The 18,001-nt window shown below is 28.7% G+C and overlaps 1 protein-coding gene across 6 annotated transcripts in view; it reads right to left on the bottom strand.

The window, feature by feature from the left end:
- Positions 1-14,161, bottom strand: part of LOC106677684 (uncharacterized) — a 22,765-nt gene extending 8,604 nt beyond the window's left edge. For 3 of the 6 annotated variants that reach the window (XM_024360661.2, XM_067049472.1, XM_014415746.3), the window contains exons 1-12: positions 13,709-14,159; positions 13,475-13,594; positions 6,355-6,708; positions 4,996-5,236; positions 4,353-4,633; positions 3,225-3,312; positions 3,055-3,141; positions 2,685-2,881; positions 2,480-2,541; positions 2,007-2,066; positions 890-1,123; positions 479-776 (exon numbers count right to left, since the gene is read on the bottom strand). In XM_024360661.2, the coding sequence (XP_024216429.1) occupies positions 479-776; positions 890-1,123; positions 2,007-2,066; positions 2,480-2,541; positions 2,685-2,881; positions 3,055-3,141; positions 3,225-3,312; positions 4,353-4,633; positions 4,996-5,236; positions 6,355-6,708; positions 13,475-13,509 (1,937 nt within the window). In that variant the 5' untranslated portion in view covers positions 13,510-13,594; positions 13,709-14,159. Of the gene's footprint in view, positions 1-478; positions 777-889; positions 1,124-2,006; positions 2,067-2,479; positions 2,542-2,684; positions 2,882-3,054; positions 3,142-3,224; positions 3,313-4,352; positions 4,634-4,995; positions 5,237-6,354; positions 6,709-13,474; positions 13,595-13,708 lie in introns of all 6 variants that reach the window. The other 3 variants (XM_014415749.3, XM_014415748.3, XM_067049473.1) reach the window with 3 other exon arrangements.
- Positions 14,162-18,001: the final 3,840 nt, after the last annotated feature.

The following is an 18,001-nucleotide window of genomic DNA, read 5'->3' as shown; positions in this document are numbered from 1 at the left end:
TATATATGTGTGTGTGTGTGTGTGTGTGTTGTCACAATTACTCTTAGAGCAGTTGAATATGCAAGAAACAGTGTAAAGTAAAAGCTGGAATGCATGAAATAGCAATTTTTATTATTTTCAGAAAGTGGCATGGTGCTAGGGTGGTTTGCATATGCTTCCTTAGCCATTCTCTGGGATATTATGAATATAATACTAAACTTGAAGAAAGAAATATTACAAAATGTTAACAAACAAAATTGAAAAATAATGCCTCAAAATAATTCTATTAGAATAAAATGACACCCAACAAAAATAATGCCTCAAAATAATTCTATTAGAATAAAATGACACCCAACAAAAATAATAAAGATAGAACAAAAAACTGATTACTGTTCCATTAGCAGCCAACACTTATATGATCTAATTAACATTATTAGGTATGATCCACTTAATATTTTATTTTTGCACAATGACTATGAATATACAGTAATGAAATTACCTTTGATGTTGAACATAACCACCCTGCTGCCTCTGTCCATTCTGGTAAGGCCTTCGTTGCTGTTGGCCATTTTGGGGTTGAGGGTATCGTGGGGTTCTATAATCTTGTCCCATATTGGTCTGGTGTTGTACTGGAGGCTGCGATGAAATAGAATGCTGCTGTACCTGTTGCGATTGTTGACTTGTAGGGGTCCATGTCATACTAGAGTTGGTTCTGCCACCATTCATATTGCTGGGCACCCTTGAATCAGTGTTTTTGTTGGAATTTTGATTATTTCTGTTATTCCATTTATTTCGTCCTGAAACAAAAGTAAGAATTATAATGATAGACCAAATTAAATATCATATGGATAATTATTTATAATTATTATTTCTGATTAATAATTAAGGTGATAGAAGACTAATAAATTACCATTATAGTTGGCTTTAGCTTGATTAGCCAATTCAAGGAGTTTGGCACTGACGGGTTGGTTAGCTTCTTCAAGTACAGCTATCAGATCTTTAGCCTGGCGTTGATTTGTGGGTGTAAAGAATGTATAAGCTGTTCCAGACTGTGAACAACGCCCTGTCCTTCCTATTCTATGAATGTAATCTTCAGAAGTGTTTGGGTAATCATAATTAACGACAAATTTGACATCTTCAACATCTGAAAAACAGACAAAATATTTTAATATCAATTTTTCGAAATGAAGAAGCTTAATGAAGTGTACTAGCTCTTCTAATTATAGGTCTGATCGATCCCAACAATGACAAAAAAATTTTATTTGTAATAAATAAACTACCTGATATTGACACGTTATGCTATCTATCGTATACAAACTAAAGTTTTTAAAATGAATCATTCCATCTATATCTCACTTGCTCTTATGCTAATCTTCAAAAGTTGTAGTAACATTACAATAAATGAATACTCAATGGCAAATTTGAACCTTCATTATTTTATATTTAATAAAAAATAATAATAAGATTAATTAATTATTGTTCAAACTAATTGTCATAAGTAACAAGAAACTGCTATGATACTTTTCCTGAGACTTACTAATCATATTAAAATCGGTACACTAGAATTTCATTGTAGATGTAAAAATATGACAAGTTAACAACATATGAGATATCTCATGGATCGTAGGAAAGTAAACAATGAGTTATTTTGTAGTTACAAAAAAAATTTGGCACTAAATAAAAACAATTTTCCTATTGTAAGGCATTCTACTGTAGAATAGTAAAACTCTTTATATAACTGGAACAACTACACTTTGAATAGAATGGCGCCAACTATTACACTAAGTTTTTTTAAAACTATGGTTGCTCATTAACATTAATCATAACTAACAGATAATCAAAATAAGAAAATCCTTTCTTAAAGTCTTAAAAACAAAATGAAAGAAAAAACAGAATTTGGTGTAAAAAAAAAAAATAGTTAATACTAAATCGTAATAATAAATTTTACACAGCCAAAAGTTATCATGGTTATATACAAATAAGTAAGATACTGTCATTATACTATTAAATATAAAGGAAGAACTTACCTAAACCTCGGGCAGCAACATCTGTTGCAACAAGAATAGGTGATTTTCCATTTCTAAATTCTAAAAAAGAAAATTAACATTAGCATATCCTATAATATTTAAAAACTAAAAAATTGTTCTTTTAAACTTAGCAAGTATGAGGGCTCTTGTTAGTGATTATCTATAAATTTAACCGAGAAGTTTATCAATGAATTATATTTCTGTATGTTCTTGCTTCTTAATGAGATTAAAATATCAGTCCTAAATAAAATCAAGTATGACCAGTAAAAACAAACCTTTCAAAACATAATTATTTGCTTATTTATATTCCGTAAATATTAGAAAGAAAACCTCAAAAACCGCCAATTAATTATTAATGTATCTTTTTAATCTGACATAAAAAATGCAATACTATTATTAAGATTTTTCAGCACAAATTTAACAGGGAGATCTGCAATTTATTTTGTATAATTAATAAATAAAAATTATGTTACCTGAAAGAACATAATCCCGTTCCTGCTGTGATTTATCTCCATGAATTCCAATAGCTTGCCAACTGTGAAAAATAAAAAAGTTATAATTTCAACTAACCGTAATTTATTAAATATAAGATTGAAGAAAAAAATATACTTCAACAAGATAGATAAAAGTGATTGCAATAAATAGTACAAGACAAATCTGAAATAATTGGATACTTGCTTTTCAGATCTGATAGCTTTAGTAATGTCATCAACTTTTTTCTTTGTTTCAACGAATATGATTGCTTTGAAACCAGGTTGGTGACCTAACTCCCTCAATAGCGATGATAACCTAGTTTCTTTTTCGGACTCCTCCATAATTTCGACTACTTGATGTATATTGTGATTGGCAGCAAGTTCCAAAGATCCAACATTGACCTAAGGAAACAAAAAGAAATTATCACTTTGTTTTTCCCAATTATGCATCAATTATAAGAAAACTCAATAGAGAACTTCATAGATTAATAACAATCCTAAAATTAATACAAAGTATCAGACCAATATAAATGACTGAATATATACTGATGTAATAATGGGTAAAAAATTATTACCTGAATGTAATCATTGAGAAAATCTTCGGCCAGAGCTTGTACTTCCTTAGGCCAGGTAGCAGACCACATGAGAACTTGGCGATCAGGCTGAAATTTGATACAATATATCTCATAATTTATAACTCTCAAGTTAAGAAAAAATACAGTTCATAAAATATAAATCATTTTACCCTGATCTGTTCGATGATTTTTCTTATCTGAGGTTCAAAGCCCATATCTAACATCCTATCAGCTTCATCCAAAACAAGGTAAGTGCATCTGTATGATAAAAAAATTGAATTAAATTAGCCACTTCTAAAATTGATCAAATTGGGGGTATTCCCTAAACTGAAAGGGTCTAACACGTAGGTAGATTTTTGGAAAAAAAAAAAAAAAAAAAGGAAGAGACTTTCAATTTTAAGAATATTTTAATTACTCTTTTCTATATCGCATGCATCATCTTGCTCGATTTTTCTGAACCTCAAATTTTGATAGTTTTTAAAACTTAAAAAATTAAGTTTACCAATCTAAAATAGGAGTAGAAAAATCTTTGAATATAATATGATTGTTTTCTTAAGAGTCATGTTGTGTCCTCATTTATGTCTTTAATTATTTTAATTAGACTTCTTATTTAGAAAGTTACTAATAAGCACATGATGAATAAAATAAAATAACATTTCGAGAATATTGGATAAGGAAATAATTGTTAAAAGTGAACAATTTTTTTTTTTATAGCATGTTTCACGATATTATAAATAAGAAAGAGACATAAACAGAAGAATGTTAATGAATACTAGAATTTTTAAACTTAGGTTAACAAAAATGAATGTTATTATGATTTTTTTTAACTATTAATTTGGCTATTCCCTTAATAATTGAAAAGTTATAATTCATTTGTTTTTGAAACCTATGAATATATAATATAAATTAAATGGATTCTAAGTAAGTAAATGACATTAAAAAAAGTAAATACTATATTTTCTCAATAAAGTTACGACCCCTTGAGGTTAATAAATTAAATAAATAGAAAGTGGACCTTGAAGTAGAAAAAAATAAAAATATGATCAGTAAAATAAAGAAAAACTAGTTCCTAGGTGTTTGTTTTAATCTTAACTTTTTTTTTGATTTGATGAAATTAAATTATTCAAGTAATAAATATATATCTTCTAATTGTTTTCTGTTTCAGTAACTTAAATTCTTATTTCTTATTCGATTATTTATTGTTTAAATGCTTAAATATTTGTCCATAATAGGCAGTTAACGAACATTTTAAGAAGCGAACTGTTTCATAATAAAGATGGTGAATCTATATTCTATACCTTCTCAAATTAGTGGTTCCCTTCTCTAGAAAATCGATCAATCTCCCTGGAGTGGCAATAACTATCTCCACACCCCTTTCGAGGTCCCTGGCTTGAGGTCCTTTTGGAGCACCACCAAAAATACAAGTGTTCCTTATCATCGATGAGGAGCCAAATTCTTGTGCGACGCTCTGAATCTGCTGAGCAAGCTCACGTGTAGGGGCCAGAATAAGTGCAATTGGACCATCACCTCTGATTAGACGATCCTGATGGTTGATGTGCACAGCAGCTGGCAAAATATACTAATAAAAAAAAAAGAAAAAGATGTTTATTACTTTAAATTTTGCAACTTTAAAATAACATAAAAAAAAAATTAACAACTATAAATAACATCTAATTTCTCTAACTAAAAACAGGAACATCTACTAAATTACACATACACAAAAGAAATCAATTTTTTGCAAGAAATCGAACTTGAAATATTAATCCAGGCAGAGAGTAAACATAAAAATCCACTACCAATACTAATACGAGGAAGTAACTAAAATACCCTTTAAACTAAACTTGTACTTGTAATCTTTATATACAACGGACGAGGCAAACATTTTAATACTTAATGGGAATACAGAACTATAAATTTGTTTAACATAACAGAAATACTTACAGCAAGTGTTTTTCCAGAACCGGTTTGGGCAATGCCAACTAAATCTCTCCCAGACAAGGCGATCGGCCAGCCTTGAGCTTGTATAGCTGTCGGCCTGGCAAATCCTTGTCGAATTATTTCTGTCATTAGGTAATCAGGAAAATTGCCTTCTTCGAAGAATTGAGAAGGAGCTGGCACTCTATTTCCTTTAATAGTAATTTCTCTTGACAGACGGAAAAGGACAACTTCCTCTTCGCTCCTACTTAAGAAAAAAACACAATGAAAACACAAAATTTAAATTATCGCATAATAAAACCTCAAGTTCCTCCATGATGTATCATCAGCCTTGGTTATAACTGAAAATTTCATGATCCGATGAATGAGATTTCATAATCTATGTAAACCAATTAATTAGAAAATCTAACCATTACTTACAGAATTTATAATTTAGTACAATGAACACATTTGCTATCAACCAAAGAATAAAACTTGTGATTTGAAGTTTGTTAACATCCACCAGTTAACAAACTGAAAGAGAATAAGAATTTTTATTTTTTCCCATAATATTTATCAAGTTCAATATCAATGAAAACATTTCAAGATGAATGAAAATATGTACATAATCAATGTTATACCACAACTGATGAGATCCGAAAAGGAATACAAATGATATGCTACCACAAAAATGATATTAAGCACACCTAACCGAATGATTATTTTTATTTTAAAAACAAACAAAATCCAAAATAAATTAAAAAAGCAGTATGATCAATTAAAGAAAGTTACTAACAATAAGACAGATTCCTTTCATAGATGAATGGCAGTAAACATGTTAAATAAATATTTTTTTGTCATAGCAATTTAAAAGTTATAGATAAAAAAACCATTTACTGTTACTTGGCAAATTTCAACATTAATTAATAAACAGGGTTGGACTTTACATACATATTTCACTATATTGACAGATACGTTTAGAAAATGGAAAAGAATTTTTATTACTATGCAAATAAAATAATTTAAAAAAAAGTTTTAACTATTATTAATAAATAAAGATGGCATCTGGAATCTTTTGAATTGCCAGGTTTATTAGAAAATACAGTGCTAATCAGATTTATAAAGAAATAATAACAAAAATAAAAAATATTCAAGTAAATATTTTCTGATTAGTTTTAAGTTATGGAGGGTATGATAGGCTAGGAAAGGGGAGTTTAAAAAAATATAAAGCTTAACTACACTTCCTCTGATAATAAATATAGAATACCCTTTTTAATCAGTAAAATAAAACTAAATATTAAAAATTTTCATTTTTACAATTAAAAATATAATGTTTAAATTCAGGTTTCAAGCAATAAAATAGAAATAAAAAAAAATTAAAGATACCTATCTGCATTAGCCTTATGTGGAACATAAAAATTCTTTTGGAATGGCATCAAAGCGGTTAGATCCCATTGTGGTTTCTTAAGGTTATCTCCAGGCTGTGTTTTACCCTTATTGTTTGTAGGACTGCCCAAGGGCGAACCTTCATTGCTGGATTTCTGTTGCTGTTGATGCTGTTGTTGAGGTTTCTTTTTCCCATTTAAGTGAGCACCATTTTGGTTATAACTAGGCTTTCCACCTTTGTTGAAGCCAGGATTATAGCTTCCATATATATTTGTTCCATTAGGACCACCTTGATTGGGATTCCAGAATCGCTTATTACCTCCAAATCCCTGCTGTTCATTTCCATGCCTATACCTGCAAGAAGAAAAATGTATAATAATACATGATAGAACTATGTTGAACATGCAATGTTTTTTAATTGTTTCGCATTGAATTAATTGTTTTAGTTAGAGCCCCACTCACAAATGGAGTAATGTACAGTAAAATAATATATATCAGGAGGGATGAATACAGGCCAAAACGAAATTTATTTAATTATAAAGATCAAGATGATTTATATTCAAACTATTAGTTTTACCGTTTACTGCAGAAAACATGGAAATTTTTCCTTTGAAAATTAATCAATGATTTAAATAAAATTGCTAACTAAAAATTTCCTGGTCCCTGATACAGGGTGGGTTCAGGAGAAAAGAAACTAAACAGTTGAAAAATATCACTCACTAGAGAAAAAGAATATGAATTAACTGACAAAATCTTTTTAAAATTCACTTATTACCATTATTATAATTAAAAGAAAATCTGTATTAATATTTATAAGAAAAAAACCTTCAAAACATAAATAATAATTGAAATTCATACTTCAAAAGCAACATAAAAAAATTGAATAATAAAATTCATCAAAAATTACTTCATGTTGGTGGTCAGGAAAAATATGTATTCTTGACACTTTCACTTTGCCTCTGATGCAACAAAAGCAATTGCAGATCATCAACAGGCCCAATGATTTAGGTCACAAGTTAAATCAATTCCAACGAGCACTGCACTGTCATAATTTAAATGTTACCCCACAAGTAATGCACCTCTTATAATTAAAAAATGCCACAAAGTCTTTTCTTTTCATTTAAATCTATCTTAAGCCAAGTAAAGACCTAGTGGCAATGTTGTGCAACAGGCATAAAGAGACAAGCCACTTTTCTTACTTGATTAAATCTATCACAATACAATAAAAGCCTGGAGTCAAATGTTTCCAAATGGATTCAATGTTGGGTAACTTGATAATGTCTCCTTTCGGGAGACTAAATTGTAAATCATTATGAGGCAGTGCATTGATTTGCCTACTCTAAACTCCTGTAGGTATTTTAGTTGAGATATGACGGAAAGGGGTCAGGATGGGAAGACAGCTGTTAATCACACATATGTTCATAGTTATAAATAAAGCTGCTAAAAGTTTCCCCACTAGCAAGGAACTGAAGTGTGAAGCGAATAACTAGTGTGAGCAATTTTTTAAAAAACAAATTGAAGCTGAAATATATTGATATAGCTGGGATATACCATAAAGACAGCCTTAGGACAATCTATACAGTATCGCAGGAATTTATATACCAATTTGTGCATTGGGATTATATTTCTAAAAAAAATAAATAAATACTAGGTTTTATTCTATTATCTGTTTACTTTCAGAATGAACCATTCTGAATGAAAAACATTATTAGTTTGCCTGCTAGCTGCTAAAGATCATCCAAATGATGAAATACATAGTTATCATTTTTGTATCTCAAAGATCAGATAAGCTTTCTTACAGGAATGAAGTGAAGGATTTTTAAGTTTTACTTTCAATTCCTTCTGTTTAAAATTTTGTATAAGTCTACTTTTTTTTTTTTTTATTACACAAGATAAATACTTGTTGATACCTTCCAAAACTTATTAAATAAGCAAGGACCCTCCAAAACTGAGTTCTCCTATCTTATTGGTAATACTAAATTCCTAAAGTATTTATTTAATTTTTTTTTTTATAGAAATATCTAATTAATTTTATCTCCTATCGTATTTATTTATACTATTTTTAAGGTCAAATAGAAGTCCACTTTGCTACATAATTGCAATTCTATCAGTAAATACCCCCTATTGAAGACACTTAAGGTTTTTGAATGAACATATATTAGTCCCTTAAGAAACCTAATCTTTCAACTGGTTGTTGGAATGAAATCCACTATAAGCTAAATTTTCTTTCAAATTAGAGAGCATAGCAACCAAGTCACAGGGTGCCATCTCCAGATGGAAGAGAGGGTATGTGCTAGTGTTCCATTGAAAATTTGCAGGAGTAATGATTTGAATAGTGGCATTATCTGTCACACAAGATGCTGATGCACAAAGCTTCAAATTGTTCACCACTAAGAAACAAAATTGCGAATGTTAATGAAGAGTTTGGAGAACACATGCAATTATCAATGACTTAGGAGCAGTATCAGTCTCAGCACAATTTACATATAAATATATATTAGACTCAGTTACAATTCCAAGTCACTTAATAGTTTTCCTTTATTTTCATACACAGCCAACATACAGAATAAGAAATTTTAAATGGGATACTGTTTTGAAAAAAATCCATATCTTAGGTGCCTAATATGAAAAACTAAGTAGTTCTAAATCAACCCTTGAATGGTCCCCAAATTTCAGTCACAACTAACAGAAAAGGTGGTCAGGAATATTGATTGATCATATGAAGTCCATATGTAGAGAGGTAACAGTAAAGTTCGGTTTTTTTTTTTCAACTGGCTTCCTTAACATTAACCTGAAAACACTTAGAAATTTCATTGGTTGAAGTTTCATGAGTGAACTAAACTATTGCTCAAGCTAGAAGACAGGTTGTCAAGTCATGATTATAAGAGAGCTGTTAAACCTACCAAAATAACTTTCTTCAGGAAGTACTACTATCATGAATTAACAATCGATATAAATGTTTTCCATTGCCACAGTACTTTTTTGTTTCATCTTTTAAAAATACGGTATTCCATTTATTTATTTTTTTGGAAAGTTGGAATTTTTAAAAAATAAAATTGCTGTTTAGTCCTGAACTACACATTATATTTAATTGCTTTTTTCCCACCATGATTTTTTTGCCATAAAGTCATTTCAACATAAGCATACACTAGGCTTATCAACTCAATGCATGATATTTTATATCATATAATTTTTGTTTTTTGTTTTCTTTATTATTTAAGCAATTATCTATTATGAGTTATATTCATTTTCATTCTTGTGTAATATCTAATTGCAAAAATAATACTATAAAGACTCTATAAAAGTTGTTTATTCAAGTGTCAAAAGATGTCAAAACTTGAACCATTTAGATAAAGCTAGCAAGAAAAGCAAATTATTATCGAATCTAAATAATAAATTATATTTTTATGAAGATCACTTTGATGTAAGTATAATACAAGAGACACATTGTAAATTCGTTAGATGTTATATTATTAGGTTAATTAATGCACAATTTTAAATAAGAACAGTATTAACAAAATTGTAAGAAACTGAGCATCAGCAATACATGTGCAATTTTCGGTAAGTAAACGGCAATTTATTCAGAATATACTAAGACAGATGTTAAAATGTTTCAACGCTACAGAACAGAAATCTGAGTTTGTTACAAAAAATTTCACAACCACTAAAGTGTAGATTCAAGGCAAATTTGTACTTTCTGCTTTCATGAAACAGTATTCCACGGTTCTTTTTGAAAAAGTAATAAAAATTCTTTTAACAGCACAATACGCAATAATTTGAAAACAGCTAAAAAGTGTCAGTCGCTAAATCAGTCTTGGTTGTTCAAGTCTAAATGACATGACATATGAAAACATCATGGAAGCTAGCATTTTCTTTCTGTTGGTACATGGATAACAAATCTTAGTTTATAGAACTCCAATTAATAATTAATTCTGTATTTGCATGTATTGTATATTAATTAAAATATATTTGATTGGGTTTTTAAATTGATTGAAAGTAATAACAATTCAATGTTTTATTATTTGACATCAAATACCCTTTTATTGCCATGTTTGCGTTCTTTAAAATATAAGTAATGATTATAAAATTTAAGTTCAAAAATATTAGTAATAACATAAGAACACTGTAACCTGACTAGAAATTTATTCATACAATAAAATATCTCTAAACAAACACGTTTGCTTAATACTCTTTTGCTAAACAGATATCTTACTTTAGTAGAATATTGTTTTCTCAAGTCATACCATTTAGTTTACATTGTTTTTAACTTTTACTAACCCAACCTAAGAAATGGACAAAGACACAAATGTTGGTCCTCCATTGTTTTTAAAAAGGTTTTCTCAACAGTAGAGAAAATGAAAGACTTAATTTCTTGGAGCAGCAGATGATTATAGTTAATGTTACCTGTTAAAATACAATATGATAGGTGTGTTTGGTGAGTCATAGCAATATTCATTGACCTTGCAGATGTTCTGAATCAATGGTTTTAAAGGTTGTGCAATAAATTTCCAAATAAATAAATAATTACATTTCTACTTCACTCTTCTTATTTTAATGGCCAAGTCAGGGAATGACGAATGAAGTTGGTAGTTTAAGTACACTAATAAATGCCATATATTGAAGATATGATATAACACAAGAAGTTTACAAATGTTATCGGGTCCTACAGACCCCCCTGTGACATTGAGGTTCAAATAATTTACTTAGAATTTAATATCACAGAACAACCCAAAATATGTAGGTAATTCATATTACAGTTTAAAAGGTTTTTCTATTCTAATTTAAAGCAAACTCAAAGTATCAGACAGACGATTGGTTAAATTTGTATCTCTAAAAGAAATTAAATACAAAACCTTGAATAGGAAAAAGGAGTGTCCGCAGATGCTAGTTATAGGAGACTGGTTGAAAAAATTAGAAGTGAAATGGTTATTTGGTAAAAGACATCTTTAATTGTGACAAGGTTTTTATTATGGGACAATTACTCAATTTACAGTTCAGCGAATGCTTAAAATTGAAACATGAAACTACTAATTTGGTATTAATTGGTTAATGATGTATATCATTTTGTTTTGTATATAGATATATGTGTACACTTATAAAAAATAATGAATTTAATTTTAATGAATTTTGTTTATGTTTTTTAAGTTTAACTTTTTATTTAATTTCTACATTATTTATACTGTTTCAAATTTTAGCTGGATTCATAGTTCGAAAAAGTTTAAAAACCACTTCTAGTGATGTCCATTTAAGATTAGCTTCACTGTACTAATTAGCTTATTATTCACTAGTAAAAAAATTTTTAAGAGTATTTGGTATAGCCCAATAAAAAATCAATATCATTAAAATAGAAATTGTATTTAACAATAAATTATCTTTTTTGTAAAAGAAATACACCCTGGATACAAAGCTTAAGCTACTTTAGGAGACCTTGACTCAGAATCAAACTCTTAACCACTGAGATTTTACTTAATCCATATTTAAAATACCAATATATGTGTATAGAGTTATTATATATAATTTTTAATTTTTTAGTTTTTTAATGAAGATGAAAGATCAAAACTAAAGACATTTATTTTAAGGATGCAGTAAGCAAACCTAAGAAAAATTGTAATGTGAATTAATATGGACCAACTAAAAATAATCCATGTGATTTACATTTTGTTTTACTGTATGTAACAAGATAAACAGAATAAATTTATAAAAGAATGTAGGAGGGATGAGAAGGGACTTGAAAAAACATGAAGATGGTGAAACTGGATTAGAACAATACATCAACAAGTTTAGTTAAAAAAATAATAGTAATCTGGAAGTAGCGATAAACCAAAATTTATAAAAACATATACTAATAAACCATATTAACTTATCTGAATTAATAATGCCTTTAAAATCTACCTTTCAGAATTAGCAATCAGCAAATTATTTTGATCGGGTAATCTCAGTTGAGGGAGCCAAGATATCATCATTAAGGTAGATTAATATTATAATAAAGCCTAATTATTTTCAGCAAGTACACTGATGGACCAATTACATTTTAAATTTCATAACAGAAAAGATACAAAGAACCAATGTTAAAACGGACCTAAAGCAATTCCAAAATGAAATTCTTAAACTCAGTTTAGTTCAAAAATGTAAAAACAATAAATCATTAACTAATTTAAAATGGAGCATTCCAGTAACCATAATGTAGGTCAAAATTTAACAAATACATCTATAAAACAAATTGTAAATACCATAAATTATAAACAACCTCCAATGCGAAACTTAAATAAAATAACATTATAATAATAAAATAAAAAATGCAACTTCAAGAAATGATTTAATTACTAACCAATATAGTAATTACATATGAAACAATTAGATGTAAGAAAATAAATATTTCATGATTAAACGATCTAATTCAAGAATCTTAAATAAGATGTATAATAATACCAACTAAAAATATAAGGTATATTACATAATAATATTTCTCAACAAAATCTTACATAGAAACATATGTTAAGAAGTAACTCAGTATACTTTGGTTACTTAATGTATTGGAATCAAACTAATACCTAAAATTCTATAAAACCAACCAATCGTTTAGCAATTAAAATTTATGTTTAACAATACTGATTATAATATTTGATCACAGCATATTAAGTGATTGAAACCTTGTATCACATCAATTACTATAAAATGATTAGGTTGATTAAATTACTACATAAATAATAAAAAGCAAAATTTTAAAGTAAATTTCTTTAAGAGAATTAACACACCAAATGGGTTTAAAAAAGTGTAAGCAATAAGATGACAAAAATTAAGTTAAAAACTTTAGATTGTGATAAAACAATTAATCAAATACTTTTTTAATTCACTAAAGAAAACATATTTAAAGATGTTGTAAGACACAGGAATTAAAATTTAACTAAATAAGAAATATCTACAAAAAATTTTAGTTATATTTGAATAATTGTGATTTTCACATCTAGACCCAGTTACTTTCATTAAAATAAGCATCTTAAAATAATTCGCAATACACTGTACAGATTTCTCAAAATGGCTGGATCTGGGTCACCTCCCTTCCAGCCGCCTAACTTAGGTAACTTTAATTCCAAAAAAACATAATAAAATATTAACTTACAGGTTTGGGCTGCCACTGTATACGGTACCGTACATATTTAACTAGTTATGTCCTTCAGAAAAGAAGGATTGATAATATAATGGGTGTTCGACTAAAATCCGTCCTTGGTATAGTGATTTCCTGAAAAATTACAGACATATCATATAATCTATTTTGAATTCAGTTCATAGAATATAAAAGGAATATAAACAGAAATCTTAAAAACAAGATTAATAAAAGACTAGGAAAACCAACCTTCCAGATCGGTGAACAAAGAGAAAATGGCAGCAGAACAGCTTCTTGATTGGATGGGTAGTCTACCGCATACGTGGCGTAACAAGGCGCATGCGCTCTTAGTGTATGGAAATCTAGTCCTTTAAAATTTAATTGTAGAAATTTAGTTTTAGATTACCACAAGAACTCGTCGAAAAATTAAGTAATAATAAATGTCCAAAAAATTGATCGTACAAGTTTTCTCAAAAGTTTCGAGCTTAAGATTTAAAAGACAACCCTATTTTCTGTTTTATTGATCTAAACCAAATGCCTTTATAATCAATCAAATTTTACTTCAAAATTGATTTTACTTCTAATATCAATTAAAACATCAATTCCGAACATAATATGTCATCCAAAAAACCATAGGAATAGAGGAAAATCATTGTCTTGTACGGAATTCTGCAAGTTATTGACTAATCATTGGAGTATTTAATTTGCACACGCCAGTGGTAACTATATCATTCAACTTTTTCAGGTGAAGGTTGTGAACACAGTTGTTATTGATTTAAAACATTAAGTAAACGCCATCGATTATTATTAATTTTTTGTTGTTATGATTCCAACTACATTAATAAATTTATTATCCAAATTCGTACTTATTTAATTCTAGAAAACCAAGAAAACCATAAATCTATCTATAAAAGTACAATGTTCATAAAAGTTAATTAATTAACCACATGGAGTTCAGTATAAACTAGTAGTATATTTGCTACATATACTACAAAAAAAGAAAAAAAAAGAAAAGGCATCAATTTTTTTTAAATATTTCAAGCTGGGGAGAGTCCATGTTTCCAGATTAATGTTATGTACAGACCTTCATTGGTCCATCGTCCTTTTAAAGTATTTAATATCAGGAAAATATACTCTATTCACTACCGTAGTACATCTATTCGTTCTATTTGTTAATTTGTTCTCACTAATCAGCTCAGATCCTGAATAGACGAAGCTTTTAACTAGTTCAAAAGAATATTCATGGATGTTTAATGCAGTACCTACTAATAGCATTCGTATTAAGCAATGAAATATTCCTCAATAAAACGTTAATCCAGGAAATTGGTTTTTACCTGGACACAAATGCCATCACCAGGGACACCATCTCCGGGGATCACAGCGATCTTTGAAAATGGTGCCAAAAAATCAATTTTTTGTTTTAAATATCTTCTGTTTACTGTATCAGAGAAAAGAAAATTGAAATAAAAATTATAATACATTAAATTCTCTGAAAGTTTTGATTCAATCATTTTTTGTAAATTAATTTTAGAGCTAAGTGCCATCTTACGTGTAATGCATTTATAAAAACAGCATGAATGCCCCATCATCACCTAAAATTGAAATTATTATTAACTAATAATTAATTTATTTTATGGTAATAATAAATATTATTTATTATAAATGTTTGAAATATATATATACTCTTGTTCAACGCTTCTTTGGGCCTGGATATCTAAATCAGTTCAACAATAATCCGAACATTTTTTTTTTTAATACATTGTAACCATCGATTATCCTTCATTTTTAAAATCAATAACTAAATTTTGAATCTATTGTTTTCATTACTGTCGCTAGAATTGTATTGGATACAACTGTAACTTAGTAAAAAATTAAACTTAAAGCAGGAGACATTGTTCTTTGATATATCCGTTTCTATGGCTTCCTTCGAAAGAAAAATATAATCAGGTTTAAAAACAATAGAAATAAGAAATTGGGAAAGATTTCATCGTGTCTCTGTCGAATACAGATATTGTTCAGTTTCAAAATCAAATCTTCTTAAAATATTTGCCATAGCATTTTGGAAACAAGTGAACTAATCTCATAGGAGTCAAGAATTTGATACTACAATGTCCTATTAAATGTTTATAAACTATTAAAAATAAAAGTTTTAAATTAAAAAAGACGAAATAAAAAAAATAAGAGCAGGGCTTATATTTCATTTAGAAACAACATGATAGAGCTTAATTATCTCTGGGAAGCTTAGTTTTTGGATATATGAGTAAAATTGTTTTCCCTGACGTCTCCAAACGTTGAATAGTGGAGTGACAGTTGAATTTGGTGAGAATGAGGGGGAACTAGTTGTCGAGACATTGGATATGAACTTATAGAGAGCTTGACTCTTTTCACTGAGCTCAGAGTGCCTCTGATGTAAAATTCTTTCCACTTTAGTCGGAAATCTTTTTAAAAAAAAGTGAGAGTATTTTTAGTATAGCTCACACAAGTAACTAAAGTTTTAATTGTTAAAAACAAAAAATATTATTTTTAAGAATCAATTTCAATAAAGAATGATCTGTTCTAAGCAGAACGATTTAATAACCGGCTCGTCTATCGCAACAGTTTGGAATAGAAAAAGACCCTAGGAGATTTGCGATCAAAACGTGAATGTCACTAATTTGGCCATCCAAACCCACTTGTTTCTAACCTGACTTCTCCTTCATTACCTGATAATCCTCCTAGGCGTCTGAAAAGAAGTTGGTCTCAAGATCTTCTCCTGAAGAAAAGTTGTCTGTATCATGTCATTGTAATACTAACATCAAATTTAATCGTATATATTTTTAATACACTTGTGAATATCAATAAATAAATGTAAAAAAAAAAATAGGAATCAATGGTCTTCGTTTGGTGTAATTTTTAGCTTAAGATCGTAAGCCTTAAATAAATTAATCGTATTTTTAAGTAATAAGTAAACTAGAAAAAATAAATTTATTATTCTTTTATATATTCTATAATTGTAGGTCAAATGTAAACTCTTGGTGGAACCTGTCCACTAGGGAGCGCGTCCCCCTAGGTTGCGTATTGAGGGATTGTTCTGGAGGGGTTGTTCGAATAAGGACCCGTGGACAAACACGAGAATCTAGTTTGGAGGGAGGAAGAGCGGTATAGCCCGACCACCCTTCATTTGAAGAGGGTGTATATATTTGGAAGTTTATGTCAGAAGGCTTGGAAGTGTATGAAAATGTGCTCTCTGACAGAAATGAATGATATTGTGATTCATGACGAGAATTGGAAAAAATGGACCGAGGCTAAACATTAACCCCTAGTAGCAGCTTGTAGGTAAGGGACGAAGAAGAACTGTATATTTAAGGAAAATTAATTATACTAAACTATTAATTTTATCAACCAAAAAATAATTCGATTAAACAAAATTGCATTTAAAAGCAGGAAAAAAAAAATCATATTTTAATTTAAATTTTAGTGAGAATTTAAAATAGAACAAAGTAAAAAAAAACAGAGTTTGTGTTAAATTGGTGCGCTCCTATTAAAGTTATTGCAATTTATGTGATTATCGAAAAAAAAACAACTCAACGACAGGGAAGGCAACAAATTTTATTTCTCTGTTGCTATAAAAACTCATATTTTATGGTTTGTTGAAGTGGGAACAACGATCTTTGTTCCTACAAGAAATACAGCAGTTTAACAAAAGATAATGAAACCTTAAAGGTATGATGCAATCGGCAGAGATCAGACTGTCTCGAATTTGTCTGATCTAAAACATCTAATTTAATGAAGAAATAACGAATTTAAAAGATTTATTTAAATTTGTTGTATATGATTTGTAATTTATTTTTCAATCTGTTAATTTACTTTAAAATTGTCTTTATTGAGATTGACTATAGGAAATTCTATGATTTATAATTCAGAACCCAACACTACAATAGAAAATCCTGTACTTAATAATTTAGATCAGAACGTTATGATAAAAAATTCTCCAACTAATAATTCAGACCCAGATATTACAAATGTGAGTAGGGAAGTAGCTCTTGAACCCAGTGCCATTTTTACTGGTTGGACCCAGGCTCCCTAAATCCTGTAATCGCTAAATTAGAACGACCGAAGAACGATTGCTTCTAGAAATATTAAGCAAATTAGCGATGATGATGTTAGAAATTTAGAGAAATAGACTGAGGAAAAAAAAGATGCTTGGGAAAAAGTATCATCATGTTATGTATGAAAATTATTTGAAAAATGTGATCATAAAGATGTGGAATTTGGACTATAAGAGATAATAAACTGGAAAAGTACATTATAAATATGAAAGATAAAATAGAAGCCGGTAAAAAAAAAGACGTGATATCTAAAATTGATTGCTAAGAATGCATAAAACAATATTGTACAGGTGAGACCTCACAGAACCTAAGTAATAGAATAAAGCGACATAAAATAAACTTTCAAAATCTCGAAAATATTAAAGCCACATCATTGAAAATAATCACGATTTTGATTTCGATAAAGTAGAAATTTTAAATATAAACTCATATAATAAAAGCAGAAAACACTTAA

This window comes from Halyomorpha halys, unplaced genomic scaffold (genome assembly GCF_000696795.3).
Source record: "Halyomorpha halys isolate HHAL.00 unplaced genomic scaffold, Hhal_1.1 Scaffold106.1, whole genome shotgun sequence".
Classification (NCBI taxonomy): Eukaryota; Metazoa; Arthropoda; class Insecta; order Hemiptera; family Pentatomidae; genus Halyomorpha; species Halyomorpha halys.
Note: the sequence above shows the minus strand (reverse complement) of the source record. Positions and strands in the feature narration are given on the sequence as shown.